Source organism: Tachyglossus aculeatus, chromosome 11, assembly GCF_015852505.1.
Source record: "Tachyglossus aculeatus isolate mTacAcu1 chromosome 11, mTacAcu1.pri, whole genome shotgun sequence".
NCBI lineage: Eukaryota > Metazoa > Chordata > Mammalia > Monotremata > Tachyglossidae > Tachyglossus > Tachyglossus aculeatus.
In genome coordinates, this window is record NC_052076.1 from 28849909 (window position 1) to 28874495 (window position 24587).

The following is a 24587-nucleotide window of genomic DNA, read 5'->3' on the forward strand; positions in this document are numbered from 1 at the left end:
TCTGGGCCTCAGTTCCCTCATCTGGAAAATGGGGATGAAGACTGTGAGCCCCACGTGGGACAACCTCGTGACCTTGCATCCCCCCCAGCGCTTAGAACAGTGCTTTGCACATAGTAAGCGCTTCATAAATGCCATCATCATTATTATTATTGGGAGGATACAAGGAGTCCCACGTGGGGTTCACAGTCTTCATCCCCATTTTCCAGATGAGGTAACTGAGGCACCGGGAAGTGAAGTGACTTGCCCACAGTCACGCAGCTGACCACCGGTGGAGCCGGGATTTGAACCCCATGATCTCCGCCTCCCAAGCCCGGGCTCTTTCCGCTGAGCCCCACTGCTTCTCGTACACGGTAAGCGCCGGAGAAATACAACTGAATGAAATGACTATACCCATTTGGGTTTTTGGGATATTCCAAGTTTTCCAAAGGGTTCGTCACACGGGAGCACCGCTCAAGGGTTCCCCTCTCCTTCTCGTCACCCCGGCCGCTCCGGTCCCCGCTTGGAGACCACGGTTCTTACCTCCTGTTCTGGATTTTCCAGCATCCTGTCCCAAGACCCCATTGGAGCGCCACATCTATCCCAAAAGAACCCCAGAAGAAGACACGTTCTGGTTGTCCGCCTGGAGAGATTCTTCCCACGCTCCGACCAGGGGAAAACCCCGGCACTTCGGTACAAGCCCCCGGGGGAAACGTAAGTGGATTTTCAGTTCCCTGGGTGAAACAGAAGCGGTTACTCCGTTTGAGGGAACTATAAATCCCCTGGGCAGGGCTTTCCGGCCTGAGGTTTCCCTTCTTCCTGTAAACTTCCCACAGGTCGGGAACACCGTGTCGTTAGGGAAATGGCTTCTTCCCCGGAATGCCAGACGAGCCAAATTCCCTCAACGGGAGCGAGTCAGACGAAGTTCCCCCTTTTAGACTGTGAGCCCAGTGTTGGGTAGGGGCTGTCTCTATATGTTGCCAATTTGTACTTCCCAAGCGCTTAGTACAGTGCTCTGCACATAGTAAGCGCTCAATAAATGATTGATTGATTGAAGCGACGGGCCGGGGATTCTCGGGAAGTCTGGGGCCGGTGGGCGGGAAGCTGCGTGGCAGGAGTGGCATCTTTGGTGGGCATCTATTAAGGCCCCTCGCTGACTTCAGTCCAAAAGAGACCAAAATGGCTCAATACCCAGTAGCCCGCTTGCGGAGTTAATAATAAAGATGGTATTTGTTAAGCGCTTCCTATGTGCCAAGCACTGTTCAAAGCAAAGGGCTAGATACAAGGTAATCAGGTTGTCATCATCATCATCATCGATCGTATTTATTGAGCGCTTACTATGTGCAGAGCACTGTACTAAGCACTTGGGAAGTACAAATTGGCAACATCTAGAGACGGTCCCTACCCAACAGTGGGCTCACAGTCTAAAAGGGGGAGGCAGAGAACAAAGCCAAACATACTAACAAAATAAAATAAATAGAATAGATAGGTACAAGTAAAATAAATAAATAAATAAATAAACCCATCATCATCATCATCGATCGTATTTATTGAGCGCTTACTATGTGCAGAGCACTGTACTAAGCGCTTGGGAAGTACAAATTGGCAACATCTAGAGACAGTCCCGACCCAACAGTGGGCTCACAGTCTAAAAGGGGGAGGCAGAGAACAAAGCCAAACATACTAACAAAATAAAATAAATAGAATAGATAGGTACAAGTCAAATAAATAAATAGAGTAATAAATATGTACAAACATACACGTGGGGATCACAGTCTTCATCCCCATTTTACAGATGAGGTCACCGAGGCACAGAGCAGTAATGTGCCCGAAGTCCCGCGGCTGACGAGTGGCAGAGCCGGGATTAGAACCCACGACCTCTGACTCCCAAGCCCGGGTTCTCGCTCCTAGGCCCTGCTGCTTCGCTTGATTCTAGCGTGGCTCGGTGGAAAGAGCCCGGGCTTTGGAGTCAGAGGTCGTGGGTTCAAATCCCGGCTCCGCCAATGGTCAGCTGTGTGACTCTGGGCAAGTCGCTTCACTTCTCTGTGCCTCAGTTACCTCATCTGGAAAATGGGGATTAAAAACTGTGAGCCCCCCGTGGGACAAACTGATCACCTTGTATCCCCCCCCCAGCGCTTAGAACAGTGCTTTGCACATAGTAAGTGCTTAATAAATGCCATCATTATTATTATTATTATTCTCACCCCTTCTCCCATGGCAGATGTGCCTCTTGTGAAGCCCGGAGTCGCCGCCTGCCAATTAACTCTATTGTAGTGTAGTCTCCCAAGCGCTCAGTACAGTGCTTGGCACACGGTAGGTGTCCAATAAATACCACTGATGGATTGGCAGCAGCTGAGGGCATTAGAGACGGTCAGCCAGCCCTGACTCCCCTGCTCTACTTCCATGAGCCCCAGCAAACCATCAATCAGTCAGTGATTATATTTATTGATGATGAGGGTATTTGCTAAGCACTTACTATGTTCCATCATCATCATCATCATCAATCATATTTATTGAGCGCTTACTATGTGCAGAGCACTGTACTAAGCGCTTGGGAAGTACAAATTGGCAACATATAGAGACAGTCCCTACCCAACAGTGGGCTCACAGTCTGAAAGGGGGAGACAGAGAACAAAACCAAACACACTAACAAAATAAAATAAATAGAATAGATATGTACAAATAAAATAGAGTAAAAAAATATGTACAAACAGTAAAAAAAAATATGTACAAACATATATGTACAGTTCCAGGCACTGTACTAAGTGCTGGGGTGGATATAAGCAACGTGGCTCAGTGGAAAGAGCACGGGCTTGGGAGCCAGAGGTCATGGGTTCTAATCCCGGCTCCGCCACTTGTCAACTGTGTGACTTGGGGCAACTCACTTACCTTCTCTGTGCCTCAGTTACCTCACCTGTAAAATGGGGATTAAGACTGTGAGCCTCATGTGGGACAACCTGATAATAATAATAATGATGGCATTTATTAAGCGCTTACTATGTGCAAAGCACTGTTCTAAGCGCTGGGGGGGATACAGGGTCACGAGGTTGTCCCACGTGGGGCTCACAGTCTTCATCCCCATTTTCCAGATGAGGGAACTGAGGCCCAGAGAAGTGAAGTGACTTGCCCAAAGTCACCCAGCTGACAAGGGGCGGAGCCGGGCTTTGAACCCATGACCTCTGACTCCAAAGCCCGGGCTCTTTTCCACTGAGCCACGCTGCTTCTCCTATACAATCACCTTGTAGTCCCCCCCAGCACTTAGAACAGTGCTCTGCACATAGTAACTGCTTAACAAATGCCATCATTATTATTATTACAAGCACCCGGCACTGTACTGAGCGCTTAGAAGAGTACCGTCCAACAATATAACAGCCGTTCCCTTCCCACGAGCTCTACAGTGTAAAGGAGGAGACCGACATTATTACAATGTCACCGTGCCACTCCGGCAGCTCCTTTTCCGAGCGAAAGTTTTCGAGCTCCTTCTGAAAAGCGGGGTGACCTAGCGGAGCGAGCAAGGGCCGTGCTGGCAGAGGACCTGGGTTCTAATCCCAATTCTGCCACTAATAATAATAATAATGGCATTTATTAAGCGCTTACTATGTGCAAAGCCCTGTTCTAAGCGCTGGGGAGGTTACAAGTTGATCAGGCTGTCCCACGTGGGGCTCCCAGTCTTAATCCCCATTTTACAGATGAGGTAACTGAGGCCCAGAGAAGCGAAGTGACTTGCCCAGAGCCACTCAGCTGACAATTGGCGGAGCCGGGATTCGAACCCTTGACCTCTGACTCCAAAGCTTTTGGGCATGTCGCTTCACTCCGCTGGGCCTCAGTGTCCTCAACTGTAAAACGGGGATTCAATACCGGTTCTCCCTCCTACTTAGACCAGAGCCTCCTGTGGGACAGGGACGTGATAATAATAATAATAATAATAATAATGATGATGATGGCATTTATTAAGCGCTTACTATGTGCAAAGCACCGCTCTAAGTGCTGGGGAGGTTACAAGCCCACTGTTGGGTAGGGACTGTCTCTATATGTTGCCAACTTGTACTTCCCAAGCGCTTAGTCCAGTGCTCTGCACACAGTAAGCGCTCAATAAATACGACTGACTGATTGATTGATCAGGTTGCCCCACGAGGGGCCCACAGTCCGAATCCCCATTTTCCAGATGAGGTAACTGAGGCCCAGAGAAGTGGACTTGCCCAAAGTCACCCAGCTGACACTTGGCGGAGCCGGGATTTGAACCCATGACCTCCAACTCCAAAGCCCGGGCTCTTTCCACTGAGCCACGCTGCTTCTCTATGAACTCGTCTGTAGTCTGGGGGTGCACGGAGGAAACGCTTAACAAGTACCAGAAAAAGAAAAAGGACTCATTAAGTCATTCTTTCCCTCTCTTCCCCCAGAAGTGACTGTGAGCCCACTGTTGGGTAGGGACCGTCTCTATATGTTGCCAATTTGTACTTCCCAAGCGCTTCGTCCACTGCTCTGCACACAGTAAGTGCTCAATAAATACGACTGATGATGAAGTGTTTTCATTTCAGCAATATCTCCCAGTCTGGCAGGGGGACACCCCAGCTCCGGCTCGGGATGCAACTCAGCTCGCTGGAGAACAAGGACCGATGATGGCCATTTCTGCGGAGGTACGGGAAAGGCAAGCGATATTCCATCGCACGATCGTTAACGATAAGGTTTAATTTCCCTTTCCAATTTCCCTTTAAATGAAAACTGAGCACCGCCAATATGCAGAAGCCAACAAATCGCTCAGGCGGGCTCGGGGGGATAGGCCGGGTTTTCTCCTCTCTCTCTCTCCTTCTCCCCCACACTCATTCTTCCAGTTCCACAATTAATTTGGAACACAATCTCTTATTAGTTCCGCTTTCACGTTAGGAGAGTCTGTAATGAGTTTCCTTTTAATGTTTCGTCAACATACAGCTAACGTTTCAGGAGAGAGGGGGGCTCATTTCCACCCCGATGCTAATAATAATAATAATGATGGCATTTGTTAAGCGCTTACTATGTGCAGAGCACTTGTTCTAAGCGCTGGGGGGGGATACAAGGTGATCAAGTTGTCCCACGTGGGGCTCACGGTCTTAATCCCCATTTTACAGATGAGGTAACTGAGGCCCAGGGAAGTGAAGTGACTTGCCCAAAGTCACACAGCTGACCATTGGTGGAGCTGAGATTCGAACCCATGACCTCTGACTCCAAAGCCCGGGCTCTTCTCCACTGAGCCACGCTGCTCCTCCAAGGATACTAGTGAAGTGCACAGTGATTTGGGGGCGGAGGTGGTTTGTTTCTCTGCGGTATTTGTTAAGCGCTTACGAGGTGCCAGGCTCTGTACTATGCACTGGGGTAATAATAATAATAATAATAATAATGGCATTTATTAAGCGCTTACTATGTGCAAAGCACTGTTCTAAGCACTGGGAAGGTTACAAGGTGATCAGGTTGTCCCATGGGGGGCTCACAGTCTTCATCCCCATTTTCCAGATGAGGGAACTGAGGCCCAGAGAAGTGACTTGCCCAAAGTCACACAGCTGACAATCGGCAGAGCCAGGATTTGAACCCGTGACCTCTGACTCCAAAGCCCGGGCTCTTTTCCACTGAGCCACGCTGCTTCTCTTATAATAATGGCATTTATTAAGCGCTTACTGTGTGCAAAGCGCCGTTCTAAGCGCTGGGCAGGTTACAAGGTGATCAGGTGGTCCCACAGGGGGCTCACAGTTTTAACCCCCATTTTCCAGATGAGGGAACTGGGGCACAGAGAAGTGAAGTGACTTGCCCAAAGTCACACAGCTGACCATTGGTGGAGCTGAGATTCGAACCCACGACCTCTGACTCCAAAGCCCGGGCTCTTTCCACTGAGCCACGCTGCTTCTCTAGATACAGGGGTAGATACAGGCTAGTCAGGTTGGACGCAGCCCATGGCCCACACGGGGCTCACGCTCTTAATCCTCATTTTACAGAAGAGGAAACTGAGGCACAGAAGTGAAGTGACTCCGGTAAACCAGGTGTTCTCTTGACAGGCAGACGGTCTTTGGAGCAGCAACTAAATTGGGCCTGTTCTCCTAGGCCCTGCTCTTTCCAAAGTGATGGAATTTATTTATTTTACTTGTACATATCTATTCTATTTATTTTATTAATTGTTTTGTTCTCTGTCTCCCCCTTCTAGACCGTGTTGGGTAGGGACCGTCTCTATATGTTGCCGACTTGGACTTCCCAGGCGCTTAGTACAGTGCTCTGCACACAGTAAGCGCTCAATAAATACGATTGGTTGATTGATTGATTTAATTTGTTTTGTTCTCTGTCTCCCCCTTCTAGACTGTGAGCCCACTGCTGGGTAGGGACCGTCTCTATATGTTGCCGACTTGGACTTCCCAGGCACTTAGTACAGTGCTCTGCACACAGTAAGCGCTCAATAAATACGATCGATTGACTGATGAGCAGCAAGGCCTAGTGGGCAGTGCATAGGCCCGGGGGGTCAGAAGGACCTGGGAACTAATCCCATATATTTATTGCCAATTTGTACTTCCCAAGCGCTTAGTACAGTGCTCTGCACATAGTAAGCCCTCAATAAATACGATTGATTGATTGATTGATTGATTGATCCCGCCTCCGCCACCTGTCTGCTCTGGGACCTTGGGCAAACGTCACTTCACTTCTCTGGGCTTCAGTTACCTCATCTGTAAAATGGGGACTGTGAGCCCCATGGTGGGGCACGGACTGTGTCCAACCTGATTACCTTGTTTTCTATCCCAGCCTGGCACAGACTAAGCACTCAATAAATATCATTTAAAATTAAAAAAAAAAAGAACTGTACGGAGGACAGTTCTCCCTGCTGGGCCCAAGATCCAGTTTGGTAATAATAATAATAATGGCATTTATTAAGCGCTTACTTTGTGCAAAGCACTGTTCTAAGCGCTGGGGAAGATTACAAGGTGATCAGGTAGAAGGGTTAAGGATGTCCATAACCCCAACAGAGTGATAACCTGCTCGCTCAGGTTAACGGAGTCGACAGCCTTCCTTGAGGAAAATGAACTGTGGAAAAGTCTGCTTGGAATCTGAATTAACCCAACGTCCGGTAGTCAAAGAGAATTGATCCATTGGATCCCTGATTGCCAACCGTCCTTTCACCCACAACAGGAAGGAAAACCACCTTCCCAGGGCAGACTACGAAAGGGGATTCAACAGTCCACCAAATAACAGGCAAACCAAAAATCCAGGAGCAGACATTCATCTTCCAACAGTCGGTTTTCCAACTCCCGGCACCTCCGATCTTGGACTTGCTCTAGGTTTGGAATTCCTTTGCCTCACACACCCTCGGGGATAGATATGGGCAATAATAATAATAATAACAATAATGGTATTTGTTAAGCACTTACTACGCACAACCCACTGTTCTAAGCACCGGGGAGGTTACAAGGTGATCAGGTTGTCCCACAGGGGGCTCGCAGTTTGAATCCCCATTTTACAGATGAGGTAACTGAGGCACAGAGAAGTGAAGTGAGTTGCCCAAAGTCACACAGCTGGCAGTTGGTGGGGCCAGGATTTGAACCTGTGACCTCTGACTTTTTCCACTGAGCCACCCTGCTTCTCGTGGGAACATGGGGAACATAGCAAGGGAACATGTCTGTTAATTCTACTGTATCCACCCCCTGAAGTGCTTACTATAATACTTTGCACATAGTAAGCGCCCCATATGGGACATGGGCTGAGTCCAACCTGATTAGCTTGTATCTATCCCAGTGCTTAGTACAGTGTCTGGCACATAGGAAGCGCTTTATTTATTTATTTATTTTATTTGTACATATCTATTCTATTTATTTTATTTTGTTAGTATGCTTGGTTTTGTTCTCTGTCTCCCCCTTTTAGACTGTGAGCCCACTGTTGGGTAGGGACCGTCTCTATATGTTGCCAATTTGTACTTCCCAAGCGCTTAGTACAGTGCTCTGCACATAGCGCTCAATAAATACGATTGATGATGATGATGAAGCTTAGCAAATGCTTTAGAAACTGGTTCTTAAGAACGTGTCTGGATGCCATACCAGCCTATTCTCCTCCCCACAGCACCTGTCTATATGTATATATGTTTGTACGAATTTATTACTGTATTTATTTGTGCATATTTATTCTATTTATTTTACCTTGTTAATATGTTTTGTTCTCTGTGTCCCCCTTCTAGACTGGGAGCCCGCTGTTGGGTAGGGACCGTCTCTAGATGTTGCCAACTTGTCCTTCCCAAGCGCTTAGTCCAGTGCTCCGCACACAGTAAGCGCTCAATAAATAGGATTGAATAAATTCCACTGATTGACTAATCAATCGGTCCACGCTAAATTTGCTTTTCTCCCTCCTCCCTCCTGGCTCTCCGAATTTGTACAAGGAGTCCCAGTCTTTGGCCATATCCAGAAATCTGCCTCCCAGCCCAGGAGGGCTTAAAAATGATCATTTTGGTGGGGGGGAAAAAAAAATTAGTGTCTTTCCACTCACAAGTATTAAAAGAGCACGTATATATTTTCATCTCGGGATTTATTTCTTCATCTGTTCTTTGATTCATTCTCACACACGTGGGCAACAATTACTCTCCACCCCCCTTCAAAGGCCCATGTGGGCTTCAAAATGATCATTTTGGTGGGGGGGAAAAAAAATCAATGTCTTTCCGCTCACAGGTATTAAAAGAGCACGTATATATTTTCATCTCAGGATTTATTTCTTCATCTGTTCTTTGATTCACTCTCACACACGTAGGCTCTCCACCCCCCTTCAAAGGCCCGTCTCCTCCAAGAAGCCTTCCCAGACTAAGCCCGGCTTCTCCTCATCTCCCACTCCCTTCTGCGTCGCCAAGACTTTCTCCCTTTATTCAACCCCCCCTCCCAGCCCCATGGCACTTATATACGTAACTGTAATTTTATTTATTTCTCTTAAATAAATAAAGAATAAATAAATAGAGAAGCAGCGTGGCTCAGTGGAAAGAGCCCGGGCTTTGGAGTCAGAGGTCATGGGTTCAAATCCCGGCTCCGCCCCTTGTCAGCTGTGTGACTTCATCATCAATCATATTTATTGAGCGCTTACTATGTGCAGAGCACTGTACTAAGCGCTTGGGAAGTACAAATTGGCAACATATACAGTCCCTACTCACCAGTGGGCTCCCAGTCTAAAAGGCAAGTCACTTAACTTCTCTGTGCCTCAGTTACCTCATCTGTAAAATGGGGTTGACTGTGAGCCCCACGTGGGACCTGATCACCTTGTAACCTCCTCAGCGCTTAGAACAGTGCTTTGCACATAGTAAGCGCTTAATAAATGCCATCGTTATTATTATTATTAACGTCTGTCTCCCCTTCTAGACTGTAAGCTCCTTGTAGGCAGGGAACGTGTCTTTTATACTCTGATACTGTACTCTCCCGAGCGCTTAGTACAGTGCTCTGCATAGGGTACACGCTCAATAAATATGACTGAATGACCTTCCCAACCCCACAGCACTTACAGACATATCGGTAATTTATTTATTTCTATTAATGTCTGTCTCGCCCTCTAGACTCTAAGCTCACTTTATGGGCAGGGAGTGTGTCTGTTTATTGTTGTTTATTGCTGTAAGCTCTCCCCCTTTTAGACTGTGAGCCCACTGTTGGGTAGGGACTGTCTCTATATGTTGCCAGCTTGTACTTTCCAAGCGCTTAGTACAGTGCTCTGCACACAGTAAGTGCTCAATAAATACGATTGATTGATTGATGTGTTGTAATAATAATAATAATGGCATTTGTTAAGCGCTTACTATGTGCAAAGCACTGTTCTATGTGCTGGAGGGGGATACAAGGTGATCAGGTTGTCCCACGGGGGGCTCACAGTCTGAATCCCCATTTTTCAGATGAGGTAACTGAGGCACAGAAAAGGTAAGTGACTTGCCCAAAGTCACACAGCTGACAATTGGCAGAGGTGGCATTTGAACCCATGACTTCTGACTCCAAAGCCCGTGCTCTTTCCACTGAGCCATGCTGCTTCTCAAGCACCTGTTGTAATAATAATGGCCTTTATTCTCTTCCAGGTGCGTGGCTTCTCTGGGCCTCAGTTACCTCATCTGGAAAATGGGGATTAAGACTGTGAGCCCCACATGGGACAACCTGATCACTTTGTAAACTCCCCAGCGCTTTGAACGGTGCTCTGCACATAGTAAGCAGCGTGCAAGTCACTTAACTTCTCTGTGCCTCAGTTACCGCATCTGTAAAATGGGGATAAATCAATCAATCAGTCGATCGTATTTATTGAGTGCTGTGTGCAGAGCACTGTACTAAGCGCTTGGGAAGTACAAGTTGGCAACATATAGAGATGGTCCCTACCCAACAGTGGGCTCACAGTCTAGATAAAGACTGTAAGCCCTCTGTGGGACAACCTGATCACCTTGTAACCTCCCCAGCGCTTAGAACAGTGCTTTGCACATAGTAAGCGCTTAACCAATGCCATTATTATTATTAGTAAGCGCTTAATAAATGCCATCATTATTATTAGTCAATCAATCAATAGTATTTATTGAGCGCTTACTGTGTGCACAGCACTGTACTAAGCGCTTGGGAAGTACAAGTTGGCAACATATAGAGACGGTCCCTACCCAACAGTGGGCTCACAGTCTAGATAAAGACTGTAAGCCCCCTGTGGGACAACCTGATCACCTTGCAACCTCCCCAGCGCTTAGAACAGTGCTTTGCACATAGTAAGTGCTTAACAAATGCCATTATTATTATTAGTAAGCACTTAATAAATGCCATTATTATTAGTCAATCAATCAATCAATCAATCGTATTTATTGAGCGCTTACTGTGTGCACAGCACTGTACTAAGCGCTTGGGAAGTACAAGTTGGCAACATATAGAGACAGTCCCTACCCAACAGTGGGCTCACAGTCTAGATAAAGACTGTAAGCCCTCTGTGGGACAACCTGATCACCTTGTAACCTCCCCAGTGCTTAGAACAGTGCTTTGCACATAGTAAGCGCTTAACCAATGCCATTATTATTATTAGTAAGCGCTTAATAAATGCCATCATTATTATTAGTCAATCAATCGCATTTATTGAGCGCTTACTGTGTGCAGAGCACTGTACTAAGCGCTTGGGAAGTACAAGTTGGCAACATATAGAGACAGTCCCTACCCAGCAGTGGGCTCACAGTCTAAAAAGTCCAGCGCTCTGCACACAGTAAGCGCTCAATAAACACGATTGACTGACACTGCTGTCTGAGTATATTCATTCAATCGTATTTATTAAGTGCTTGCCGTGTGCAGCGCCCTGGACTAAGCGCTTGGGAAAGTACAAAACTACGACAAAGAGTGACATTCCCTGCCCGCAACGAGCTCACATCATCATCATCATCATCAATCGCATTTATTGAGCGCTTACTATGTGCAGAGCACTGTACTAAGCGCTTGGGAAGTCCAAATTGGCAACACATAGAGACAGTCCCTACCCAACAGTGGGCTCATGGTCTAGAAGGGGGAGACAGAGAACAAAACCAAACAGACTAACAAAATAAAATAAATAGAATAGATATGTACAAATAAAATAGAGTAATAAATCTGTACAAACATATATCCATATATACAGGTGCTGTGGGGAAGGGAAGGAGGGAAGATGGGGGGGGATGGAGAGGGGGACGAGGGGGAGACAGACAAGTTTCCTCTCCAAACTCTACCTCTGCCTGCCTCCCACGTTAGACTGTAGGCTCCTCGAGGGCAGGGATCATGTCACGGCTCCAGAGTTTCCTCCGCAGGGCTTAGTACGGGGTTCGGCATGCGGCGGGTGCTCACTAGATCAATCAATCGTATTTATTGAGCGCTTACTGTGTGCAGAGCACTGTACTAAGCGCTTGGGAAGTACAAGCTGGCCACATATAGATGCTGCCGATCGGAGAGCAGCGGCCTCGGCTCCCTCGGAAATCAGCCCGGCTTCTTTCCACGCCTCCGCCGAGCCCCTCCACCTCCTCCCGCGTGACACCCTCTGCGAGTAGCGTGGCTCAGTGGAAAGAGCCCGGGCTTCGGAGTCAGAGGTCACGGGTTCGAATCCCTGTCGGCTGTGTGACCTCGGGCAAGTCACTTCACTTCTCTGAGCCTCGGTTACCTCACCTGGAAAATGGGGGTGAAGACTGTGGACCCCCACATGGGACAACCTGATCATCATCATCATCAATCGTATTTATTGAGCGCTTACTGGGTGCAGAGCACTGTACTAAGCGCTTGGGAAGTACAAACTGGCATCATATAGAGACAGTCCCTACCCAACAGTGGGCTCACGGTCTAAAGGGGGAGACACCTGATCACTTTGTATCCCCCCCCAGCGCTTAGAACAGTGCTTGGCACATAGGAAGCGCTTAACAAATGTCATTATTATTATTATTATTGTTATTATTATTATTATTATTATTATTCCCCGCAACCTCGGTCACAAGTGGCTTCTCAGGGCCTCCCTCCCACTCACCGTAACCCCAAGGCGAGCGAGCTGAGCTGCAAAGGCAGCGTTTCTCAACGCGGCCCGTGTGTTAATAAAAACTCAGGCTTCGTGACCCAGAACTAATAACGAACCCCCTCCCCTCTTTCGAAACACCACTTTCTTCCCCGCCGCCCCCCACCCCCCCAGGAGAGTTTACAATCTAGTGGGGGAGAGAGACACTAAAATAAATTACAGCTAGGAGGAAGTAATAGAGTATAAAGAGATGTACATAATTGCTCTGGGGGGGGGTGGAGGGACGGTTATGAGAACTTGGAGTATTATATTTACTAAATGCTTCCTATGTTCCAAAGCACTGCTAAGCTCTGGGGTAGATCCGGGATAATTAGGTTGGACACGGTCCCTGTCCCACTCCGGGCTCACAGTCGGAAAGGAAAACAGGTCCTTAATAATAATAATAATAATAATGTTGGTATTTGTTAAGCGCTTACTATGTGCCAAGCACTGTTCTAAGCGCTGGGGTAGATACAAGGTAATCAGGTTGTCCCACGTGGGGCTCACACTCTTAATCCCCATTTTACAGATGAGGGAACTGAGGCCCAGAGAAGTGAAGTGACTTGCCCAAAGTCACACAGCTGACAAGTGGCGGAGCCGGGATTTGAACCCGTGACCTCGGACTCCAAAGCCCGGGCTCTTTCCACTGAGCCACGCTGCGTCCTTAAGTGTTTAGGTGGCAGGGAAGAGATGAAATCTTCCCCCTCGTCCCCCTCTTCATCCCCCCCATCTTACCTCCTTCTCTTCCCCACAGCACCTGTATATATGTTTGTACATATTTATTACTCCATTTATTTTACTTGTCCATATCTATTCTATTTATTTTATTTTGTTAGTATGTTTGGTTTGGTTCTCTGTCTCCCCCTTTTAGACTGTGAGCCCACTGTCGGGTGGGGACTGTCTCTATATGTTGCCAACTTGGACTTCCCAAGCGCTTAGTCCAGTGCTCTGCACACAGTAAGCGCTCAATAAATACAATCGATTGATTGAAATGGCAGTTGAGGGGATAGATGGTGGGGAGAACCGCGATTAATCCAGGAAACAGCGTGGCCTAGTGCATCAGGCGCTTAGTACAGTGCTCTGCACACAGTAAGCGCTCAATAAATGCGCCTGAATGAATAAAGTGTGAGCCTGGGAGCCAGACGGATGTGGGTTCTAATCCTGCCTCCGCCACTAGTCTGCTGCGTGACCTTGGGCGACTCGCTTCACTTCTCTGGGCCTCGGTTACCTCATCTGTAGACTTTTAGACTGTGAGCCCACTGTTGGGTAGGGACTGTCTCTATATGTTGCCAATTTGTACTTTCCAAGCGCTTAGTACAGTGCTCTGCACATAGTAAGCGCTCAATAAATACGATTGATGATGATGATGATCTGTAAAATGGGGATTGGCTGTGAGCCCTCCGTGGGACAACCTGATCACTCTGTAGCCTCCCCAGCGTTTAGAACAGTGCTTTGCACATGGTAAGCGCTTAATAAATGCCATCATTATTATTATTATTATTATTATTATTATTATTATTATTATTATTGTTATTCTCTGGGCCACGGTTACCCCATCTGTAAAATGGGGTCTGTTAGCCCTGCGGGGGATAGGGACGTGTCCAATCTAACGTGCATCTAATAATAATAATAATAATGATGGCATTTATTAAGCCTTCTAGACTGTGAGCCCGCTGTTGGGTAGGGACTGTCTCTATGTGTTGCCGACCTGTACTTCCCAAGTGCTTAGTACAGTGCTCTGCACACAGTAAGTGCTCAATAAATACGATTGATTAAGCGCTTACTATCATCATCAATCGTATTTACTGAGCGCTTACTGTGTGCAGAGCACTGGACTAAGCGCTTGGGAAGTACAAGTTGGCAACATCTAGAGACAGTCCCTACCCAACAGTGGGCTCACAGTCTAAAAGGGGGAGACGGAGAACAAAACCAAACATACTAACAAAATAAAATAAATAGAATAGATATGTACAAGCAAAATAAATAGAGTAATAAATATGTACAAACATATATCCATATATACAGGTGCAGTGGGGAAGGGAAGGAGGTAAGATGGGGGGATGGAGAGAGGAAGGAAGGGGCTCATGTGCAAAGCCCTGGGGAGGTTACAAGATGATCAGGTTGTCCCATGGCGGGGCTCACAGTCTTAATCCCCATTTTACAGATGAGGGAACTGAGGCCCAGAGAAGTGAAGTGACTTGCCCAGAGTCACACAGCTGGCAATTGGTGGAGCCGGGATTTGAACCCATGACCTCTGACTCCAAAGCCCGAGCTCTTTCCACTGCGCCATGCTGCTTCTCTACCCTTTGCTTAGCAGTGCCTGGCACATAGTGAGTGCTAAACAAAGAGCACAATTGTCATTATTATTATTATTATCATTATTATTATTATTATTATTGTTATTATTGTGGCCTCCTAGGGGAGATGGGATTTGAGAAGGGCTTCGATGATGGGGAGAGCACTGATCTGTTGGATGTGAAGGAGGTCCTGGTCGGAGAGAGGATGGGGGCAAGAGGCCGCGGGGCAAGGAATGGAAAACAGTGATTAGGTGGGCTTGGGGGGAACGAAGACTTTCCCCAATGTTGGGTAGGGACTGTCTCTATATGTTGCCAATTTGTACTTCCCAAGCGCTTAGTACAGTGCTCTGCACATAGTAAGCGCTCAATAAATATGATTGATTGATTGATTGATTGAAGAGGGTGCCTGCCGGGGGTGTGGGGGGAGGAAGACAGCTAAGCACTGTTCTAAGAGCTGGGGTAAGCGCTTAACAAATGCCAATTATTATTATTATTATTATTAACTAATCAGGTTGGACACAGTCCCTGTCCCACCTGGGGCTCACAGTCTTCACCCCCATTTTACAGGTGAGGAAACTGAGGCATAGCGAAGCGAAATGACCGGCCCAAAGTCACGCCGTAGACAAGTGGCTGTCAGGATTAGAACCCAGGGCCTTCTGACTCGCAGGCCCGGGCTCTAGCCACAAGGGCCATGTTTCTTCTAAGCGTGTACTGTACTGCACGGCACTGTCCTACGTGCTTGGGAGAGGACAACAGGGCTGGTAAACGCGTGCTCTGAGCACACGCTGCGGCCTCTGCACCAGCGGAGAGAGCCTGGATGTCAGAGCACCTGGGTTCTTATCCGGGCTCTTACACTTCCCTGTTGCGTGTGGGGCTTTAGGCGACATGCTTAATTTCTTGGTGCCTCAGTTTCCTCATCTGAAAAAGGGGATTGGATTCTTGGTCTCCCCCTCCTACTTTGATGGCGAGCCTCACGTGGTCCAGGGACTGTGTCCAAAATAATAATAACGATGGCATTTGTTAAGCGCTTACTATGTGCAAAGCACTGTCCTAAGCGCTGGGGGGGATACAAGGTGATCAGGTTGGCCCGCGTCGTTCTAGCCTGTGAGCCCGCTGTTGGGTAGGGACTGTCTCTATGTGTTGCCGACTTGTACTTCCCAAGCGCTTAGTACAGTGCTCTGCACACAGTAAGCGCTCAATAAATACGACTGATTGATTGACTGATCCTCCCCATTTTACAGATGAGGTAACTGAGGCTCTGAGAAGTTAAGTGACTTGCCCAAGGTCACACAGCAGACAGGTGGTGGATCCGGGATTCGAACCCATGACTTCTGACTCCAAAGCCTGGGCTCTTTCCACCGAGCCATGCTGCTTCTCTAGCATGTACCCTATTGGGTAGGGACCGTCTCTATATGTTGCCAACTTGTACTTCCCAAGCGCTTAGTCCAGTGCTCTGCACACAGTAAGCGCTCAATAAATACGACTGATTGATTGACTGATCCTCCCCATTTTACAGATGAGGTAACTGAGGCTCCGAGAAGTTAAGTGACTTGCCCAAGGTCACACAGCAGACAGGTGGCGGATCCGGGATTCGAACCCATGACCTCTGACTCCAAAGCCCGGGCTCTTTCCACCGAGCCATGCTGCTTCTCTAGCGTGTACCCTATTGGGTAGGGACCGTCTCTATATGTTGCCAACTTGTACTTCCCAAGCGCTTAGTCCAGTGCTCTGCACAAAGTAAGCGCTCAATAAATACGATTTATGATGATGTACCCCAATACATAGCCCCTGGTAAGCGCTCGGTAATAATTACGGAACTTGTGAAGCACTTAGTGTCAGGCACTGTACTAAGTGCTCAGTGGCTCAGTGGAAAGAGCCCGGGCTTGGGAGTCAGAGGTCATGGGTTCAAATCCCGGCTCTGCCAGTTGTCAGCTGGGTGACTTTGGGCAGGTTGCTTAACTTCTCTGGGCCTCAGTTCCCTCATCAAATGGGGTCCCCTCCAAGACTGTGAGCCCGCTGTTGGGTAGGGACCGGCTCTATATGTTGCCAATTTGGACTTCCCAAGTGCTTAGTACAGTGCTCTGCACACAGTAAGCGCTCAATAAATACGATTGAATGAATGACTATGCCCCCCCTCCTCCCCCTCCCCATCCCCCCCGCCTTACCTACTTCCCCTTCCCACAGCACCTGCATATATATTTGTGTATTTATTACTCAATTTATTTTACTTGTACATATTTATTCTATTTATTTTATTTTGTTAATACGTTTTGTTTGGTTGTCTGTCACCCTTTTCCAGACCGTGAGCCCGCTGTTGGGTAGGGACCGGCTCTATATGTTGCCAACTTGGACTTCCCAAGCGCTTAGTACAGTGCTCTGCACACAGTAAGCGCTCAATAAATACGACTGAATAATAATAATAATAATAATGACATTTACTAAGCACTTACTATGTGCAAAGCACTGTTCTAAGCGCCGGGGAGGTTACAAGATTATCAGGTTGTCCCTCATGGGACTCACAGTCTCAATCCCCATTTTACAGATGAGGTAACTGAGGCACAGAGAAGTGAAGTGACTTGCCCAAAGTCACACAGCTGACAATTGGCGGAGCCGGCATTTGAACCCATGACCTCTGACTCCAAAGTCTGGGCTCTTTCCTACTGAGCCACGCTGCTTCTCTAATAATAATTGACATTTGTTAAGTGCTTACTATGTGCAAAGCACTGCTCTAAGCGCTGGGGAGGATACGGGGTGATCAGGTGGTCCCACGTGGGGCTCACAGCCTTAACCCCCGTTTTCCAGATGAGGTAACTGAGGCCCAGAGAAGTGAAGTGACTTGCCCAAAGTCACACAGCTGACAATTGGCGGAGCCGGGATTTGAACCCATGACCTCCGACTCCAAAGTCCGGGCTCTTTCCTACTGAGCCACGCTGCTTCTCTAATAATAATTGGCATTTGTTAAGCGCTTACTATGTGCCAAGCACTGTTCTAAGCACTGGGGAGGATACCGGGTGATCAGGTGGTCCCACGTGGGGCTCACAGCCTTAACCCCCGTTTTCCAGATGAGGGAACTGAGGCCCAGAGAAGTGAAGTGACTTGCCCAAAGTCACACAGCTGACAATTGGCGGAGCCGGGATTTGAACCCATGACCTCCGACTCCAAAGTCCGGGCTCTTTCCTACTGAGCCACGCTGCTTCTCTAATAATAATTGGCATTTGTTAAGCGCTTACCATGTGCAAAGCACTGTTCTAAGCGCTGGGGAGGATACAGGGTGATCAGGTGGTCCCACGTGGGGCTCACAGCCTTAACCCCCATTTTCCAGATGAGGGAACTGAGGCCCAGAGAAGTGAAGTGACTTGCCCAAAGTCACACAGCTGACAATTGGCGGAGCCGGGATTTGAACCCATGACCTCCGACTCCAAAGTCCGGGCTCTTTCCTACTGAGCCACGCTGCTTCTCTAATAATAACTGGCATTTGTTAAGCGCTTACCATGTGCAAAGCACTGTTCTAAGCGCTGGAGAGAATACAGGGTGATCAGGTGGTCCCACGTGGGGCTCACAGCCTTAACCCCTGTTTTCCAGCTGAGGGAACTGAGGCCCAGAGAAGTGAAGTGACTTGCCCAAAGTCACACAGCTGACAATTGGCGGAGCCGGGATTTGAACCCATGACCTCCGACTCCAAAGTCCGGGCTCTTTCCACCGAGCCACGCTGCTGAATGATGAACCCCCTGTGGGACAACCTGATCGCCTTGTAACCTCCCCAGCGCTTAGAACAGTGCTTTGCACGTAGTAAGCGCTTAATAAATGCCATCATTATTATTATGGAAGATAATCAAATGGGACACAGTCCCTGTCCCACATGGGGCTTACAGTCTAAGTCTTAGCAGATACCCCGGATTTTTTTATTTGTAGTAGTAAGTCTCAAAGTTTCTGACTTTTATAAAAAAAGGCCCCGAGGATTACCCCTTCTACTACTTACTGCCCCTTCATTTTGACTCTTTTCAAAGATGAAACACCCTTAACTTCACCCGCACTTCGCCCCACACCTGCTGATTAATTCTTCCCCGTAAAAAGGTCACCGAGTCCAAAGCATTTGGGTAATTCAGCAGACGGCCAAGTGACTCACTGCTCTTTCCCGATGCCCTCAATTTTTGGTAATTACCACGCAAACCTTCCTTGCCCCGTTGGTAAATCCCGGCAGGGAAGGGATATCTATTCTATTTATTTGATTTTGTTAGTATGTTTGGTTTTGTTCTCTGTCTCCCCCTTTTAGACCGTGAGCCCGCTGTTGGGTAGGGACCGTCTCTAGATGTTGCCAATTTGGACTTCCCAAGCGCTTAGTACAGTGCTCTGCACATAGTAAGCGCTCAATAAATACAATTGATGATGATGATGATTTCCCGGCTTCATTATCCTGCGGAGGACTCAAACCAGGCTTCGAGGGCCTCTAGCCGTCGACTGCCACCAACCCCCCATCACTTCCACTAGCCTGGATCTACCCCAACGCTTAGTACAGTGCTTGGCACACAGTAAGCGCTTAACAAACACCATTAAAAAAACCAAACACTTTTTAGGCTGATTTTGTTTCCCAAGGAGATGGACGGATGACACCCCTCCCACACCATCTCCCCTTCTTTTCATTCATTCAGTAGTATTTATTGAGCACTTACTGTGGGCAGAACACTGTACTAAGCACTTGGGAGAGTACAATACAACAATAAATGGACACATTCCCTGCCCACAACGAGCTTACAGTCTAGAGGGGAAGACAGACATTAACAAACACAAAAAAAATTAATAAATCGTGTTAACTTCAGAATACTGTATTAAGGGCTTCTAGTGCAAATGTGTGTATATATATATACATATATATGTGTGTGTGTGTGTGTGTATATATACACACATACATATATAGTGACATATATATAGTCCTGTATATATGTATATATGTTTGTACATATTTATTACTCTATTTATTTATTTTACTTGTACATATCTATTCTATTTACTTTATTTTATTAGTATGTTTGGTTTTGTTCTCTGTCTCCCCCTTTTAGACTGTGAGCCCACTGTTGGGTAGGGACTGTCTCTATATGTTGCTGACTTGTACTTCCCAAGCGCTTAGTACAGTGCTCTGCACACAGTAAGCGCTCATTAAATACGATTGATTGATTGATTAATTGATAAATACAACTTCATCGTCATGGAATGTCAAGCCCTAACACCACTGCTCGGGGCGGCTGGCTGCCCGCCTTTTCCGACCTTTTTATTTATTCAATCCTATTTATTGAGCGCTTACTGTGTGCGGAGCACTATACTAAGCGCTTGGGAGAGTACAATGCAACAAATAAATAGAAAGGAGGCTCCAGGTTAGCTCTGCCTCGGCCTTCCTGCCAGGGGCTCCTCAGATCATCACATTAATCAATCAATGGCATTCATGCAATCGTATTTATTGAGTGCTTACTGTGTGCACAGCACTGTGCTAAATGCTTGGGAGACTACAACACATCAGCAGACATTTATTGAGCGCTTACTTTGTGCAGAGCATTCATTCAGTTGTATTTATTGAGTGCTTATTGTGTGCAGAGCACTGTGCTAAGTGCGGAGCGCTGTACTAAGCGCTTGGGAAAATACGATACAACAATAAACAGTGACATTCCCTGCCCACAATGAGTTGACAGGTTGGGGGTGGGGACAGAAATCAATACAAATAAATAAAATGGCAGTCATTCATTCAATCGTATTTATTGAGCGCTTAATGTGGGCACAGCACTGTACTAAGCGCTTGGGAAGTACAAGTTGGCCAGATAAGTGCTGTGGGGCAGGGAGGGGGGGAAGAACAAAGGGAGCAAGTCGGGCGATGCGGAAGGGAGTGGGAGATGAGGGAAAGTGGGGCTTAGTCTGGGAAGGCCTCTTGGAGGAGGCAGGCCCAGCGTTTCTCCTCGGACCATTACTTATCTATCAATCAATCAAGGTATTTATTCATTCAATCGTATTTATTGAGCGCTTACTCTCAAAGCACTGTACGAGGCGTTCAGGAGAATATATCAGAATAACAGACAGAGCCCCTTCCTTCCTCTCCCCCTCGTCCCCCTCTCCATCCCCCCCATCTTACCTCCTTCCCTTCCCCACAGCACCTGTATATATGTATATATGGTTGTACATATTTATTACTCTATTTATTTATTTATTTTATTTGTACATATCTATTCATTTTATTTTGTTGGTATGTTTGGTTCTGTTCTCTGTCTCCCCCTTTTAGACTGTGAGCCCACTGTTGGGTAGGGACTGTCTCTATGTGTTGCCAATTTGTACTTCCCAAGCGCTTAGTACAGTGCTCTGCACATAGTAAGCGCTCAATAAATATGATTGATTGATGGATTGATTGATTTACGGAGCACTTACTCTATGCAGAGCACTGTACTAAGCGCTTGGGAGAGGACAACAGAACAATTTGGGGGGCCCCAGAAAGAAGGGAAGCAGGGCAGAGTCCAGGGGGATGGTATGACTTTCTTAAAAACCCCAACTTGGTGGGGACCACCGCCTAGGGACCCCCACCCACCGCCTACAGCAGCCAGCCACAGTTGAAGAAAGCCCCCCCAGAAGTCGGGGGGAACAGGGGTGATGCTGCCATATCAGTCAATCAATCAAGTAAGGGTCTTTATTGAGCGCTTATTCATTCATTCAATTGTATTCATTAAGCTCTTACTGTGTGCAGAGCACTGTACTACGCACTTGGGAAAGTAATAATAATAATAATGATGATGGCATTTATTAAGCGCTTACTATGTGCAAAGCACTGTTCTAAGCGCTGGGGAGGTTTACTAGGTGATCAGGTTGTCCCACGGGGGGCTCACAGTCTTAATCCCCATTTTACAGATGAGGGAACTGAGGCCCAGAGAAGTGACTTGCCCGAAGTCACGCAGCTGACAACTGGTGGAGCCGGGGTTTGAACTCATGACCTCCGACTCCAAAGCCCGGGCTCTTTCCACTGAGCCATGCTTAATAGTAATAATAATGAACCCACTGTTGGGTAGGGACTGTCTCTATATGTTGCCAACTTGTACTTCCCAAGCGCTTAGTACAGTGCTCTGCACACAGTAAGCGCTCAATAAATACGATTGATGATTGATGATAATAATGATGGCATTTGTTAAGTGCTTACTACGTGCTAGGCACTGTTCTAAGCGCTGGGATAGATACAAGATCATCAGGTTGGACACAGTCCCTGTCCCACACAGGGGTCACAGTCTTCATCCCCATTTTACAGATGAGGGAACTGAGGCCCAGAGAAGTGACGTGACTTAATAATAATAATGATGGCATTTGTTAAGCACTTACTATGTGCAAAGCACTGTTCTAAGCACTGGGGGGGATACAAGGTGATCAGGTTGTCCCATGGGAGGGGGGGCTCACACTCAATCCCCATTTTACAGATGAGGTAACTGAGGCCCAGAAAAGTGAGGTGACTTGCCCAAAGTCACACAGCTGACAACTGGCGGGGCCAAGATTTGAACCCATGACCACTGACTCCAAAGCCCGGGTTCTTTCCACTGAGCCACGCTGCTTCTCTTGTGCGATATGGACAAGTGCATGTCAAGTGTCAAATACATACAAATATATATACATTCATTCATTCAATCGTATTTATTGAGCGCTTACTGTGTGCAGAGCACTGTACTAAGCGCTTGGGAAGTACAAATGGGCAACAGATAGAGACGGTCCCTACCAAGCGCTTAGTACAGTGCTCTGCACACAGTAAGCGCTCAATAAATACAATTGAATGAATGAATGAACATTCATTCAATGAATGAATGAATAAACATTCATTCAATGAATGAATGGATGAACACAGTCTAGAATAATATTATTATTATTATTACTACTACTACTAAGCGCTTGGGAGAGGGTGGATAGGGACCATCTCTATATGTTGCCCACTTGTACTTCCCAAGCGCTTAGTCCAGTGCTCTGCACACAGTAAGCGCTCAATAAATACGATTGAACGAATGAATGTATGTTGGTAGGTATTTATTACTCTATTTACTTATTTTATTTGTACATATTTATTCTATTTACTTCATTTTGTTAATAAGTTTTGTTTTGTTCTCTATCTCCCCCTTCTAGACTGTGAGCCCACTGTTGGGTGGGGACCGTCTCTAGATGTTGCCAACTTGGACTTCCCAAGCACTTAGTCCAGTGCTCTGCACACAGTTAAGTGCTCAATAAATACGACTGAATGAATGAATGTATGTTCGTAGGTATTTATTACTCTATTTACTTATTTTATTTGTACATATTTATTCTATTTATTTTATTAATAACTTTTGTTTTGTTCTCTATCTCCCCCTTCTAGACTGTGAGCCCACTGTTCGGTGGGGACCGTCTCTAGATGTTGCCAACTCGGACTTCCCAAGCGCTTAGTCCAGTGCTCTGCACACAGTACGCACTCAATACGATTGATTGAATGAATGAATGTATGCTGGTAGGTATTTATTACTCTATTTTATTTGTACATATTTATTCTATTTATTTTATTTTGTTAGTATGTTTGGTTTTGTTCTCTGTCTCCCCCTTCCAGGCTGCGAGCCCGCTGTTGGGTAGGGACCGTCTCTATATGTTGCCAACTTGTACTTCCCAAGCGCTTAGTCCAGTGGTCTGCACACAATAAGCGCTCAATAAATACGATTGAATGAATGAATGAATGTATGTTCGTCGGTATTTATTACTCTATTTATTTATTTTATCTGTACATATTTATTCTATTTATTTCATTTTGTTAATATGTTTTGTTCTCTGTATCCCCCTTCTAGACTGTGAGCCCGCTGCTGGGTGGGGACCGTCTCTAGATGTTGCCAACTTGGACGTCCCAGGCGCTTAGCACACAGTAAGCGCTCACTAAATACGATTACTTGTACATATCTATTCTATTTATTTTATTTTGTTAGTATGTTTGGTTTTGTTCTCCGTCTCCCCCTTTTAGACTGTGAGCCCACTGTTGGGTAGGGACTGTCTCTATATGTTGCCAATTTGTACTTCCCAAGCGCTTAGTACAGTGCTCTGCACATAGTAAGCGCTCAATAAATACGATTGATGATGATTGAATGAATAAACTTGCCCTTCCCAAGCGCTTAGTCCAGTGCTGTGCACACAGCGCTCAATAAATACGAATGAATGAATGAATGAATAGTGGCCGCTCACCTGTCAACGACGGGCCCGGGCTCCCTGACAGGGCCGGGGTCACCGGCTTCTCCTTCCGGGTCACGGGGCCCCGCCGCCTGACAGGAGGCGGCCCACGTGACCGGAGCTAGGCCCGGTGGCCAATGAGGAGCCACGTTCGCCCACGTCCCTGACGGCCTGACCAATCAGCAGCCAGAGCGGAGTCACGTGGGAGACTCCGGACGGAGGGGGGGTGAGAGGTGAAGAAGCGCGGGAGGCCTAGCTTAGTCCTGAGGAGAAATCGAGCCTGTGGGAGGGTGGGGGGTAAACGAAGGGGAATCGACGACTCCGGTGTAATAATGATAATAATAATAATAAATAATGGCATTTATTCACTCAATCGTATTTATTGAGCGCTTACTGTTTGTTTTGTTAACGGTCTCCCCCCTTCTAGACTGTGAGCCCACTGTTGGGTAGGGACCGTCTCTATATGTTGCCAACTTGGACTTCCCAAGCGCTTAGTCCAGTGCTCTGCACACAGTAAGCGCTCAATAAATACGATTGATTGATGTTTTGTTTTGTTAGCTGTCTCCCCCTTTTAGACTGTGAGCCCCCTGTTGGGTATATGTTGCCAACTTGTACTTCCCAAGCGCTTGGTACAGTGCTCTGCAATCA

The 24587-nt window shown here is 47.0% G+C and overlaps 1 protein-coding gene across 2 annotated transcripts in view; it reads right to left on the minus strand.

The window, feature by feature from the left end:
- SNX11 (sorting nexin 11) overlaps positions 1–23994 on the minus strand; it is a 33685-nt gene extending 9691 nt beyond the window's left edge. Inside the window, exons 1-2 of one of the 2 annotated variants that reach the window (XM_038754080.1) lie at positions 23955–23994; positions 520–574 (exon numbers count right to left, since the gene is read on the minus strand). In XM_038754080.1, the coding sequence (XP_038610008.1) occupies positions 520–561 (42 nt within the window). In that variant the 5' untranslated portion in view covers positions 562–574; positions 23955–23994. Of the gene's footprint in view, positions 1–519; positions 711–23954 lie in introns of both variants that reach the window. The other variant, XM_038754079.1, reaches the window with a different exon arrangement.
- Between the last annotated feature and the right edge of the window lie 593 nt (positions 23995–24587).